This window comes from Betta splendens, chromosome 7 (assembly GCF_900634795.4).
Source record: "Betta splendens chromosome 7, fBetSpl5.4, whole genome shotgun sequence".
Taxonomy (NCBI): domain Eukaryota; kingdom Metazoa; phylum Chordata; class Actinopteri; order Anabantiformes; family Osphronemidae; genus Betta; species Betta splendens.
This window is the reverse complement of record NC_040887.2, coordinates 9,782,671-9,796,111: the sequence shown is the minus strand read 5'-3', so window position 1 is coordinate 9,796,111 and position 13,441 is coordinate 9,782,671. Positions and strand designations below refer to the sequence as shown.

Below are 13,441 nucleotides of genomic sequence, written 5' to 3'. Positions count from 1 at the left end.
AGCTAGATAAAGAGCACAGGAGGTAGGTCGCGACAGATACCGCAGAATGAGAGAAAACGCTCGGGAGAAGCTGCCAGTACATGTACATGCATGAGATTAAAGGAGCTCAGCTCCCTGTCAAGCGTAACCATACGAAAGCGCTGGTAGATGTTCCGTGCTGCGTGGATCTACGCGCAGCGGACATGCAGCCGTCACTCACTGTGGTCCGGGACCAGGCCCTGGCCGGGCCGCAGCAGCAGGTGCACTCTGTTGCCGCCGGCCTGGATCAGCTCGATGGCCCGCGTGTGCGTGATGCCCTGGGTGGCCTCGCCGTTGATTTCCACGATCTGATCTCCAACCTGTGGCAGTTCACAAGCGGAGCGCCTTTCAGTCAGACCAGGGGTTTGAGGAGTACGTGGTGCAGAGCGGCAGAGATAAGGCGCGAGGGGAGAGCGACAGCCCCAGAACATGATGGCATTTCACCATAATAGATTAGTGATCAAAGATTGGCTGCTCACAAAGATAGAGACACGCGCTTTTAGATTCAAAGTCAAGTTTCCAGCAGCGTCTAAAATAGTCTCGTCTCTGAAGCAGTGACTTACATGTATCCTGCCGTCTCTCAGGGCGGGTCCGTCCTCCGCCAGGCGCAGGATGAACAAGCCCATGTTATACTCCTTCCCTCCCCTCAGACTGAAGCCGAAGCCCCGCTGGCTGCGCTCCAGCTCCACCACGAAGCAGCCCTGCACAGCAACACGCAGCGGATCACTGCCTGACAGGCGCACGCCGACGCCCCACTAGAACCTAAAAGGCCCCTTTTCACCCCAGTGACTTCAAAGAGCAATGATGGGATCAGATCGTTTGCGAGATCAAGGCGGTAGAATCTAAACAGGGAGTGGATGTGCCTTTGGTTTTACCTGCTTTGGGCCTGAAGTGATGAGTGTTCCCACGTCTCCTTGTGGAAAAGAGGTCCTCGCCTCACTGTCACTGCTCCTACAGCCAGAAAAACATGCACCGCTTCAGGTTCTGAGTCATGCTACTAGCGATGCTTGTAACAGGATATATATTTATTTATATATTTATATATACATTCATATATATATGAAGGCAAAGAGTGGACACAACACAAGCCTCCATGTGTAGATTTCATTATACTACACACAGAGACCAATAGAAATCCTCCAATGGGCCGTGTTGCTTTTACAGTTTAGCGGCAGATAACCGGGGCACGCTTTAATGCTTCACAGAGCTCATTACAATGCCTTTGTGGGAACTTAGCTGTGCTAACACACCATCTGAAGACTATAGGCTTTCCTAGCAGCTCTGGCATGGAGAGCAGTTTACACACTGTGCGCTGCCAAGCTGACAGGCTCAGCTCATATCAAGCGCGGCCTGACCCGAGGCATGTGCTGGAGATTAGACTGGAAATGGACAGAGGGCTAAATGGGGAGAAGGGGAACACATGCTTATAGACAGCGGGCGAGGGAGAGAAACGATGGCGGAGAATTGCTGCCACAGCGATGGATTAAAACGTCCGACACAGGTAATCTCGTCTGAGGAGCGAGATCAAAGAGGAAGTGGAAAAACCATACTAACCAGTCTCTTTTTCTTTTGCTAACAAGACACTGACCGTGAGGGGATTTACTGTCTGGATAAAAGGGAGCGCGTCTCCACAAGACATAGTAATGGGAGACATCACACTGGAGGCACTGGGGCTAATTTATGGTTCAAGTGGTAGAACGCGTATTAAACTGTCTCCATTAGCGTTCGAAGGAGGCTGTGGGTGCAACGACGTACCTGTCGGCGTAGCCGGGCGGCTGCTGGCCCACGGCCCGGTGCTGCACCGAAGGACTCTGCTTGGCTGAATTCGCTCCGGACGGAGGCGTGCTGTCTGCAGGAACACAAGTCACGGCATTCAGTGCGACGCGCAGGTAGAGCACTCGCCGTTCGTGTGTGTGTGTGTGTGTGTGTGTGTGCGTGCGTGCGTGCGTGCGTGCGTGCGTGCGTGAGACCCACCGTCCTCGGGCACCACCGTGAGGGTGACGGCGTTGCCGGCGTCCTTGATGAGCTGCACGATGTCGTTGTGCGACAGCTCCATGATGGACAGGCCGTTGACGGCCGAGATCCGGTCCCCGACCTTCATCTGACCCATGCGGTCCGTGGGGCTGCCCTCGATGATGCGGCCGATCTTGTGAGGAATAACTGAAACGGAGGAACACATTTTAAACTAAGCCACACAAGACTCCCATTCATTTACTATACATGGATTAGTTCCCATTCATTCCTGACCTCCAGGTGGGGGCTTGTTCTTCGAGGTCAGGATGACGAACCCAAAGCCCTCGTTGTCTTTGCGGTTCAGGGTGACGTCGAAGCACTCCGGCCGCGAGGGCTGCACGGCGCCGGGCGCGTTGGGCCCGTCGGCGCGAGGCGCCTTGGGGGAGCTGTTGATCAGAGCCGAGGCGACCTGCTGGGGCTGCTGACCGCCCTCCTCCCCTCCACCATCTGGACAGGACGTTAAACGTGCGTTTTCACAGCTGTTAGTGATGCCATTTCGAGGTTCATCCGCCAATAAGCTAAACCGTGTCCATGCAGAAAGTCCTTGTGTTGTATTTATTGCGAACACATAATGCAAAGCTTTAAACTCCCCTCAATCCTTTATTCATAGGACAAGCTAATCTAGCCCAAACTCCCCTGGTCGGGTGTTTGTTTTGCTGAGTCCCTGTTTTGTCAGCCGGCATCAGTGGAGCTCTTTCTAAACCCCTGCTTTCAAAGCATAAACCCTTACATGATTGATGCTTAATTTCTGCATCGTGATCAAAGCTGCTGTTGCAATACATTAAATCCAAAGTAATTCAAAAAGTGCTTGTAATATTCATGGGGTGATTATTTGTCGGGGTAAACAAGTCTGAATGCAGCAGCGCCTCTTTTTTTTTGTGCTGTTGAAAGAAAAAACTCAGCATATTCTTTTTCCTCAGTCCTTTGAGATGCAAATCAACTCCACCAACTGATTCGATCTCCACTGCCCTTCACACAACTACAATCATGCTCAAAAAGATAAACACAAACGACATTTGAGCCTCGCACCCTCGCTTTGGTTTTCCTGGAGTCATCTTTACCTCCACATTCCTGTGAAGAATGTCAATTCGGAATCTTTTTTTATTTTTTGAAAACTTTCTCTTCAGGAAATTTCGCGTCGAATAACATCCTGAAAGTCAGTTTTGCTCCAACTTCATTTATTGAGATTCATCCCCGAGGAAGTCATGCAGAACAAATTTAAAGGATTAGTGGGAAAAAATCCCAGATCAAAGCTTGCGCTCCGAGGTTCTCCTCCAGCATACTGAGCAGAGCACGCGGAGTGGAAACAAGGAGCGGCGCTTCAGAGGCGTTCAGGGGCGATCAGAGGCACACCCACCTGCGTGTGTGAGCTTCCTGCGGACCGTGAGCATCACTTGGCCGTTGCGGGCGGCGTTGGTCATCAGCTCCAGCACTTGTTTGTGGGATTTCCCCTTGACCGGCACGCCGTCTATGCACAGCAGCTCGTCCCCCGCCCGCAGCCGCCCGTCCTTCTCCGCCGCGCCGAGGGGCACGATGGCGCCGATGTACACCTGGAAACAGGAGGAGACACCTTACTCCTGACTCGGCGTGAGAACTGGCGGAGCGTGTGATGGGACGCCCTCTTGCTTGACCGCAGCATTTCACTTTGCAAAATGCGGGGTTTTGGGGTTCTTTTAAGCGTTATTCTACAGCTGTAGCGACCGTTCAGGCTATTAAAGTAACCGACTGCAGCTTTAATATTGATTCGCTTTGTGGAACTGAGGATTTGGGATTGCAGCCGCGCGCTCAGCCGGCCTGTGAATAGCTGTGCTGAGCTGGTACCTACCGGCTGATCTGGGCCCTCGCCTCCCAGGACCCTGAAGCCAAAGCCCGACTCCTGGTTCCGTCTGATGAACACATCCAGGTCCTTGGTATTGGGAGCTGCAGCGAAACCGGCAGAGACAAAACAAAACCTATTAGTCACGTTTCTGGCTGTGCTTTGATGTTTGCCGGCTACGCGGAGACAACGATTGGTCGTCCGTCCACGTACGCTTGCTGTTCAACAGGGCCCTGGACTTGAGGTAGAGCTCAGACGGGTCGGGTTTGGGCGAGGACGAGTGCAGGGTGCCCGCAGGGAAGTGGAGGGGGTTGGGGGGGATGTCCTGCTGAGCGAGGCCCTCCGCGTTGTTGACGACCTCCTGCTGCTGCGTCAGCGGCTGGGGCGGCTGCTGGTGTGTGGGATGAGGAGCCTGCTGAGGCCCGGGCTGGGCCATAGGAGCTGTGCACTAGGACACAGAACAAAGGAGGAAGCTTTGGCATGACGAACAAGAGATGCTGTGGATGTGTTGTAAATTCTTTCCGTTTTGCACCAAATGATTCCACCTTAGAGCAAAAATACACAACATAATTGTATGTTGTACCAACGGAGCAGTATGAGTAAGCCTGTTGCTGCCTCAGCTCCTCTCTATTTTAGGAGTGGAGGAGCAGCACAGGAACAAGCTGTTGAGCGTGGCGTATCATCTTAAACACCCGTACACAGAGGGATGTTAAGTTGCTGTTTGCCAGGAGCCAGCATATTTACACGCATGCAGCTCCAGAAATAACAGTCTCGCTAACGTGGGCTCCCTGAATAATGCAGTGGAGAACAGGCACACGCGCATGCACACACACACACACACACACACACACACACACACACACACACACACACACACACACACACACACACACACACACACACACACACACACACACAGCAGTTTTATTACTACTACAGTCTTTTCTTTTTCTTCCTAAAGACGAATGGAAAAATGACCAACGTCGGCTTCAACTCACCGGTTTTAATGATTTCACAGGAGACGTCTGACCTGCAAGCAGAGAAGGTGAAAGCTCAAATCATTAAGAACATAAAGGATGAAAGCGTTAAATGATGACTTGTAACTGGTCTTTTTTCCACTCGTGGCCTCACAGCGCTCCCTCTCCCGTGCGCTCAGTGACCAAAGGCTTTGTAATTATTGTTTTTGGCTCTGCGTGCGTGAGTCGAGGTGTGGTGTAGGTCAGCCAGTAGGGGGCAGTGCACTCCAGTATAGAAATGGTTTACGCCACGGGATGGGAGACATTGAAATGACCGTGAGCCATGGGAAAATATTCCTTCTTGTTAAACCCACACTTAAATGACGTTTTAGTGAACTTTTGTGGGAGGGTCCTTGAAGTTTTATTACTGTCTTTTCCAAATAATGATAAATGTCGTGTCTGTGTCATTCCATCCTATCCTGTCATACCATATCTAAGGCAGAGTGAGGACATCCCATGGGGAGGGTCGCTGTGTCTCATTATCAGATGTTAATGCAGAAGCGGGGAGAAAATATAATTATCTGTTTGTTCATTCCTCCCTGCTGCTGTCATCAGAGGGGAGCTCTACGCCTTCGCTGAGAGCAACACCTAGCCGGACCCGAGGGGAGCCCTGCAGCACGGTTCCCTTTACTGCTGGAAAGACGTGATCTCCCGCTCCTGTTGGGCATTAACACATCCGCGCATGCACGCACACATCGATGACGAACCCCCCGGAGCTCAGCACAGAGCCCAGCTGCGCACATCTGATGTGTGGGGGCAACACCGGTCTCTCTATCTAGGCTACTGCACTGCAGTAAAGTCAAAATGGAACGAGCCCTTCAAATCAGAGGAAGCCTGAAGTATGAAGAAGGGCAACCAGTGCCCACCGTGCTCTCTCTCTCTCTCTCTCTCTCCCTCTCTCATCTTCCTTCTTTTTTATTTTTAAGTAGCAAGTGAATCACCCAAACTGCCTTCTCGCTGTGCCTTCCCAACGCGGCTCGCCATGTGACTAAGCATGACTTACTCCCCCTTCGAGAAGGCGCATGGTGGATGATGCAGAGTTGCTGTGGACCCGAGCGTGAAATTGCTTTATTTAAAACTGGGAGACTCTGTGTGTCCGAGCAGTATCCACAGAATGCCCCCATTCCGTTATTTTAAAACCAAAACATTACATGCAAGTTCACCAGGGAAGATCTCGGTCCGCACTTGTTAAACCCTGCTGCTCTGAGGTGCCCGTCTTCTCGCTACATGCTACGCGTTGCACGTGTTATCAGAATGATGGGAATAAACCGGCAGACAGCCCCAGGTTCACAATCCCACCAGCTGTGACGCACAAGATTAGCTGCCTGGTGCGCGTTTACTCAGGCTGCAGCCGCGTGTGTGTCTCATTTCTGCCAACTCACCTCCTCTGAGCACCAGCACGCTGACCTCACTGCCCACAGGCAGGTCTTTGAGGATGTCCACCACCTGGGAGTGGCTCATCGTCTGCACGTTCTGCCTGTTGATCTCCTTGATGACGTCGCCCTTCAGCAGGCCGCGGCACCACTGGGCGTCCAGGATCATCTTGACCTTTTGGCCCAGGGGGCAATCTGCGATGGCGAAGCCGAAGCCCCCCGGACCCTTAACCAGCGGCACGCTCACTAGCTCCGGCTGCAGCAAAGTGGGGTCGGGGCCTTCGTGGGCGTGAGCCTGAGGAGCAGGGTGCTGCTGGTGGTGGTGGGGATGGGAATGATGATGGTGGCGCCCTCCATTGGTCATAGGCGGTACCGCAGCAGCCTGCCGGGAGAGGGCCCCTCCATCCGGGACCGTGTAGTGAGGGTCCTGTGGCGTGGAGGCCGAGGGGGTGGGGGAGGCGTCCTTGGAGGGGTCCTCGTTGCTGCTGGAGTCCTCAGGCAGCGGGTAGCCCCGGCACAGGACCATGTCTACGTACTGGTTGACTGGGATGCACTGGAACATCTGCACCACGTCGGCATGAGTCTTCCCCAGCACACACGACCCGTTGATGTCCACAATCACATCACCTGAAGAAGAACGAAAATCCCTTACACACGAAATAGACTCTGGACAATAAGCAGTTGGACGGTCGGTCTTTGAACTGCACATAATGGCGGATGTTAATGCAGATGGAGGGAGTAGAAAACAAGGCCAGTGATGTGACTTTTCCAGCATGCTGGGTCTGCATAGAGCACACTCTTCCCTACGTCAGGCCCACAAACTGCTGACTGGCGAGTTGGCTGAAAGCCCAGCGCAGGACTCAGCCCACCTACACAATCGATACCTTCTCTTAGCAAACACCACCAAGGCTTCACTCCTGAAATGAGCTCCGTGTCCTAATGTAGAGGCTGTTGAGAGTCCCTGTAATTACTTATCTAGTAACTGAGCATCCATAAGATAATGGGGCTCCAGTGAAAGACAGTCTCAAAAAGACATTCTACGTCTAACTTAAACAAACGGCCTCCAGGAGAAGCAAAGCGGATGCAGTCCACTGCCTTCAACTAGAACCTAATGCAAATAATTACACGCATTCTTTTTCAGATTTATCAATCAATTGCCCTTTGTCTCAAGGGAAATAAAAAATATTACTCTGTTCAATTTCCACATGTAGAAAGGTGCCGTCGACGCTACCGTAACGCGGACGCTGCCGCCGACAGCGATTCAAACCATTCACGTGGAATTTACGGGGCCGCTGCGTGTACGTCTGTGTTAAAGGCTAACGCATGCATTACAGGCCCCTTCCCCTCCTCCAGGCAAAGGCGACGCGGCTGCACGTCTCATAAAAGCCTAATTTACGGCCACAAATAAAAGCCGGGTGTCATCCATAAACTGAACACGGGCTTTATTGACACGAGCGTCCCGTTTTCACAGTTGCGCCGCAAAATATCGCCTGTGCACATTTGTCTTTGCCCAGTCGGGCAAGGTGACATTTGCAGTGAAGCATCTGTTGTGTGTTTTTTCTCCAAACGCGCCTGTTTGTGTGTACACAGAGTACACAAAACTGTTGTCTTATTTTTAAGTGCACAAGCGCAGGCGCCAAACGCCGAGTGTCACCGCACGGTCAAACGGAACGTGACACCGGATTATTTTTCCTTTAGGCGAGTTCGAGGTGCTTATTTATCTTCACTAACTCCTCTTTGTCGGCGTTTGGCCCTGGATGCAGCAGGACGGCCTTGAACTGTTAAGATGAAGCACAATCCTGTAATCTAGTACGAACAGCCAGCGGAGGCTCACCTGGGGCGATCTTGTTGTCGTGCGCGGCGGGTCCGTCTGGAAGGACGTTCTTCACCTGAAGGAACTCGTCGGGTCGGTCTCCCCCGATTATGGTGAAGCCGAAGCCCTGGGGACTTTTTCGAAGTGCTGTCTGCAGGATGGAGCCCTGCAGCTGAGCTGGGTCTCGTGTGAAGCCCCGCGGCCCCACAGCAGGTTCTTCTGTCGCAGGAATGACTGTGGCGAAAAGGAAAAGTGATTGACAAGTGCTAATGGACACAAACATTTAGAAAGTATAAATAATGCCCTGATTACTATAATTAATAGCTTTTGTTTTCCTGATTTAACATGTTATACACAGTTCTAGTGTAACAATGAAATCCAGATTTTAAATTAACTTATAGTTATAATTCTTCAGTTCAGTTCAGTTCAGAGGTTTACGTGCTGTGACTAACTATGTGGAACAGGAGTGTGTGTGTGTGCGTGTATAATAATGAAGACTTTGGGATTTGAAGGGAAACAGAAAAGCTCGTCCATAAATTACCGTCTGTCCCCCTCACGAAAAGTCGAGGCAGCGAAAGCGCGTGTGACAGCGCGTCACTCACTGCCAGTACTGACACCAGACTCGCTGTTTAAATCGAACACACGCACAAACACATCTTGGGACTCGACTGTTTTGTTCGCGAAGCCAATGAAGACGCAGTTATTGCAAAATGCCTATAATTTGCCTCAGTAACCTGCAAACAACCGATTCCGTTGGCCGCGCTGATAAATCCATCCTGACGTTTCCCAGGTAAACCTTCGTTGCAAATTTCCTCCGCGGCGCCTGCAGGATGTGCAACTGGAGCAGGTTTTATAGGAGACAGGAAGGGAGGTGTATTGAACGGAGTGTTAGACGCAGACGAGCGGAGTTAGCCGTGACAGGCCCCCTGCGGTGCGAGCCTGTGAGCCAGGGAGCAGGGCACGCTGGGCTCCTGCTCCGGCAGTTCCCACACTGATAGATGGCGGGACAATAATCTCATAAGGGGAGGGTAGAGATAGAAGCCCCCCATCCACCCCCCTCCCCGCGCTTCCTCCATCGCTCTCAATGTGTCATGGTATTGTGATTTGCATAATTGCATTGCAATTGGCAGATTAACGTGGCTGCGCTGAAGATAAAAAAAGATTATGCCGAGTATGATTAAGATGACATTCCTGCATCAGACCCGGCCCAAAAATATATTTTTGACATTGTCTACTGTAAATCCAAACCCTAGATAAAATCTCTGCACAGCAAGTGTGTGAGAGCGAGAACCAACATATGAAATACATGAAAAGCTCTGCGTGCTTTTTAATATTTACTGGAGTCTCATTGCATTTGACAATCGATACCATCAATATTTACAGCAGCGCTTGGAGGTTTATGAACCATTTTGAGCAGTTACTTTCTGCATAAAAATGTCCTCATATGTATGAGATAGGAGAGATGCAATTTTATTAGCTGGTCTTATTAACAATTTGATTCCGGAGGTGTTTATCGTCCCTGTTTTCAGCGTGTTAGAGACGAGCTCAGGGACATTGGCTGACCTTGTACGAACTGCTTCTGGTCTTTCCACAGCATTTCTATAAGAGTAATGTAATTCAGGGGCGGGACGTCTTGCTGCTGTTACCTCAGGGTTCTGACCTTTGGGACTATCACTTACATGCCCTGGTCCTGGTGAGACCTGACTGCAGGTCATTCATCACATGGAGGGCAGCAGTGTTAATAAATGGTGGCGGTGGAGCTCAGACGCTTTAGAAAACATTTTGTAATCCTCCCCCGCTTGATGAGAATCAACTATTGTTCCTGTAAGGTCTCAAGCCATGACGCATTAACCCAGTGTGACAAAAAGGCAAAGATTTAGCTTTAAATGAGGCCAAGCGGCTGTTTTCTTTAGTAAATTAAAGTATCACATTTTAACTTTCGATTGAATTGGAATGCGTTTTTCCCCCTTCTAGTAGGAAACTAAATTGTGTTTTAGGAGAGAAATAAAAGTGACTGTCAGCCAAGTTCCATCCTGGACATGATCGCTTTGCCATCGGCACTGACAGAGCAGCAGAGAGAAGGCGCGAGCTGGATGGAGAGGGGGTTCCTCTCTAAACCCGTGTTTACATGGTCCCGACTAAGCCGCGGGCCACAAAGGGACAGTCTGTGTTCTCGGGGGTGAAGTGATTATGCGAAATGTCAGGCCGGATTGTCGGGCGCGGTAATTACGGCGCTCCGCTCGTTGTCTGGGAGGTCAAACCCGCGTTCAGGAGCCACGGTCGCGCGCCCGCACGGCACCACCAGACGTTCGCTCTCATTAACGAGGGGCGGTGAGGTGCAGTGGAGGGAGCTGGAGGCTGGTGAGAGAGGCTCAGCGGTGAGAGGAGCCGGAATGCTAACGCGCTCCCGCTTTGGGGTCAGAAGATTCGTCCGCGCGCGTCGTTACGACATCGCGGCCTCAGAAGTCTATGAGGAGGGTGATCGGAGCAGTCAAGAGGCGCCATTCACCACAGGCTTATAAATGATGAACCGACGACCCAAAAGCGGCGCGCTTCAGGCCGCAGCCACCTCCTCCGCCTCTGTTCTAATGACAGATCTTTGAACTGTGGCGGAGGACTGGAAGAAAGGCATTTTCAAAGGGTCCTCACAGCCCTGCCCATCGCATATCTACTTGTCGGAATGAATCCCGCTGCAGCGCCGCTCCATAACTCAGCCTGAACATCATAGCTTCACAGGCAATGGGGCTGTTTATCAGAAACCTGTCGTCGGTTAGAATATCTCCCAGACAGACATCTCAGCGTGGAGGAGGCGATAAAAGCGCTTCGCTGTTTGTACAACACAATTACGACCTTGTTATAGCGTTCTCTCCTGTGAATAAAAAGCTATAACCACGACGTTAATACCGCTGCCGTCTGAGAGGAGGAGACGCGGGAGCGTGTGAGAGCGCTGTGGGCCGAGCTGCTGACACCACTCACTGTCAGCGATGCAAATCTGCCGGTATTAGCTGAGTTTACTACAGTAGGTTGTGGTTAATTAGCAGTTAACCCAAAGAGGAAGAAATGTTAATGTAGTCAGCTGTTCATGCTACAGTATTGTTCTAAGGTCATAAATTAAATCATGACCTGGACAAGTTACAAATGAAAATGGGTTGTTTACTGTAGGCTAGGCTCAACTAAGCTTCAGTTATGGTCTATGTCATCAAAGTAATGCACCCAGTAGACGTTTCAAACTCATATATATATATATATATACACACACAAACATGTATATATATATATATATACATATGCATATATATAAACTCATATATAAATCACAGGAAGCCAGGATGTGGGTCTGTGCAACCTCGCCAACGTTCGCCTCACTACATTTCCTCGTTCCCTTATGGCCACTTAGAGAAAAATGTCCTGCTCTTATAATTTAAATATTCCACAAGCTGAATTAGGACCAGGTTGAAACCACAACAGCCTTATCTATGAAGCTAATTGGCTCCACAGTCGAGCCTTTCTTCGCTTTTAACAAAATGTCACCTCTCAGATGTTTTGCCCCAATCCTGCGACCTGCTGCCGTTCGCTCTGTACGGACTTCTTCCCACCGCGCGTTGTTTGCATGCGCTTGTGACAGGCTGCCGTGTTTACCCACTGCGTGCGCGGCCAGGGCGGTTACCTGAGGGCGTGGCGGCGGGTTGCGGCGCTGCCGTGGGCGTGTCGACGCTCAGCTTTCTCTTCGCCTCCATCACCGGGTTCTCGAACTGGGTCTTCTGGTTGATGTGGCTGCGGCGGGGGAGCAAACGACACCAGTGAGAAACACCTGGAACGCAGCCCGTCCTCGCCCGCGCCCCGACCCTTACCTCTCGGCCTCGCGCTCGCACCGCTCTCAGGCCCTCATGCAAATCTGTAATTTGACTACGAGGGCGTGACGTCGTCCGCGCTGGATAAACAGCACGTCATGTACGGGCGCGCACACACGCCTCTAAAAACACTAAACCACAAACCCAAACCGGTCTGTGGCCAACACATAGGCAACAAGCAGCAAAAAGATGTAATGAACTGTTGTGGCCTTGACGCACGCAGATGAACAAATGTTCAAATGTTTCCCAGAATCCCACAGGACAAGCAGCGACACCTTGAAGATTTACCACCCAACTCCGTCTGAGGAGTAGGAACCACGAGACACCTGTGTGCTGAGACGTTTGCTGCCACCGAGAGTAATGTCCCTCCACCGTTAGACGGTAATGGGGAGAGGTAGCTCATCTGCGTAATGAGCGATAACGGTGGTAAATCCCGGTCATGACAGCACCTTGGGAAGACAAAAAGCACTGATGCGGCACAGTGAATCAGCCACATGCTGAGACACTGACGCGATACAAGTGTGTGTGTGTGTGTGTGTGTGTGTGTGTGTGTGTGTGTGTGTGTGTGTGTGTGTGTGTGTGTGTGTAACAAAAACTCCTCTCGCTGCGTCTGACTCATGCACAGAGATACCCTCCCCATTATGTCTGAAGAGATAAACATTCCCCTCTCTTTCATTCCCACCCTTTTCATTTCCTCCGTCTCACTTTCTCGCTCCCTGATTGCTGCGCCTCGCTCTTTGTGCGGCGGTTGAGGGAATAATGAGACTTTGTGTCACGTCGCCGCGTCGGGGTCATTCATTCACGGCGAAACTTGCCCGACAAAGACGCAGAGACGGGGGAGGCACCCTCTCGGTGACCCAGGCGCACAGATAAACCCCCCACCCGCCCACCATCAGCAGGTCTCTCCCACTTTATCCTCAGTAATGGGACTAAAATAAAACATTGTGCTCTTGTTTACACTCGGAGTGGAACTCGTCCTCATTTCCCTCTTTGGGACCCTGAACCTTAATTGTCTGTAGTCTTCACTGTCTTTTACACACACACACACACACACACACACACACACACACACACACACACACACACACACACACACACACACACACACACACACACACACACACACACACACACACACACACACACACACGTAACCTTCAAGCGTTATCAGTATTGACATAATTGCTTTCTGCAGGACTGTGGGAAAACTCCTCTATGGACTAACTGCATAATATGCCACCAGTGCACGGTCCACAAATCCCCTAACACACAGCACCACCACACATGGAATTCAGTATTAGCGTGTTAAGATGCAGAACTATGACTAAATCCAACATGGAGACTTGTAAACATGCACAATCACCACATTTCACATCTGTAGCCCTCTGGAGGCGCAGGGAGCTGTTTACTCACTCGACGTAGTAAGTGCCATACTGGGGGTCTTCAATCTTCTCCCAGCCATAGGGCAGCTCTGCAGGTGAGACGCACCAAAGAAGAAGAAGGAAAATCATTTTGCATGCTGCTGTGCCACAACATGGACA

General features: G+C 51.1%; 1 protein-coding gene across 3 annotated transcripts in view; it reads right to left on the bottom strand.

Moving 5' to 3' along the window:
- Window positions 1-13,441, bottom strand: part of magi3a (membrane associated guanylate kinase, WW and PDZ domain containing 3a) — a 73,701-nt gene that overhangs the window by 3,865 nt on the left and 56,395 nt on the right. For all 3 annotated transcript variants that reach the window (XM_029157283.3, XM_029157284.3, XM_029157282.3), the window contains exons 7-20: window positions 13,314-13,371; window positions 11,717-11,823; window positions 8,071-8,283; window positions 6,246-6,863; window positions 4,846-4,877; window positions 4,061-4,295; window positions 3,857-3,951; window positions 3,389-3,581; window positions 2,266-2,478; window positions 1,993-2,178; window positions 1,774-1,867; window positions 894-969; window positions 582-719; window positions 200-338 (exon numbers count right to left, since the gene is read on the bottom strand). In XM_029157283.3, the coding sequence (XP_029013116.1) occupies window positions 200-338; window positions 582-719; window positions 894-969; window positions 1,774-1,867; window positions 1,993-2,178; window positions 2,266-2,478; window positions 3,389-3,581; window positions 3,857-3,951; window positions 4,061-4,295; window positions 4,846-4,877; window positions 6,246-6,863; window positions 8,071-8,283; window positions 11,717-11,823; window positions 13,314-13,371 (2,397 nt within the window). The remainder of the gene's footprint in view (window positions 1-199; window positions 339-581; window positions 720-893; window positions 970-1,773; window positions 1,868-1,992; window positions 2,179-2,265; window positions 2,479-3,388; window positions 3,582-3,856; window positions 3,952-4,060; window positions 4,296-4,845; window positions 4,878-6,245; window positions 6,864-8,070; window positions 8,284-11,716; window positions 11,824-13,313; window positions 13,372-13,441) is intronic.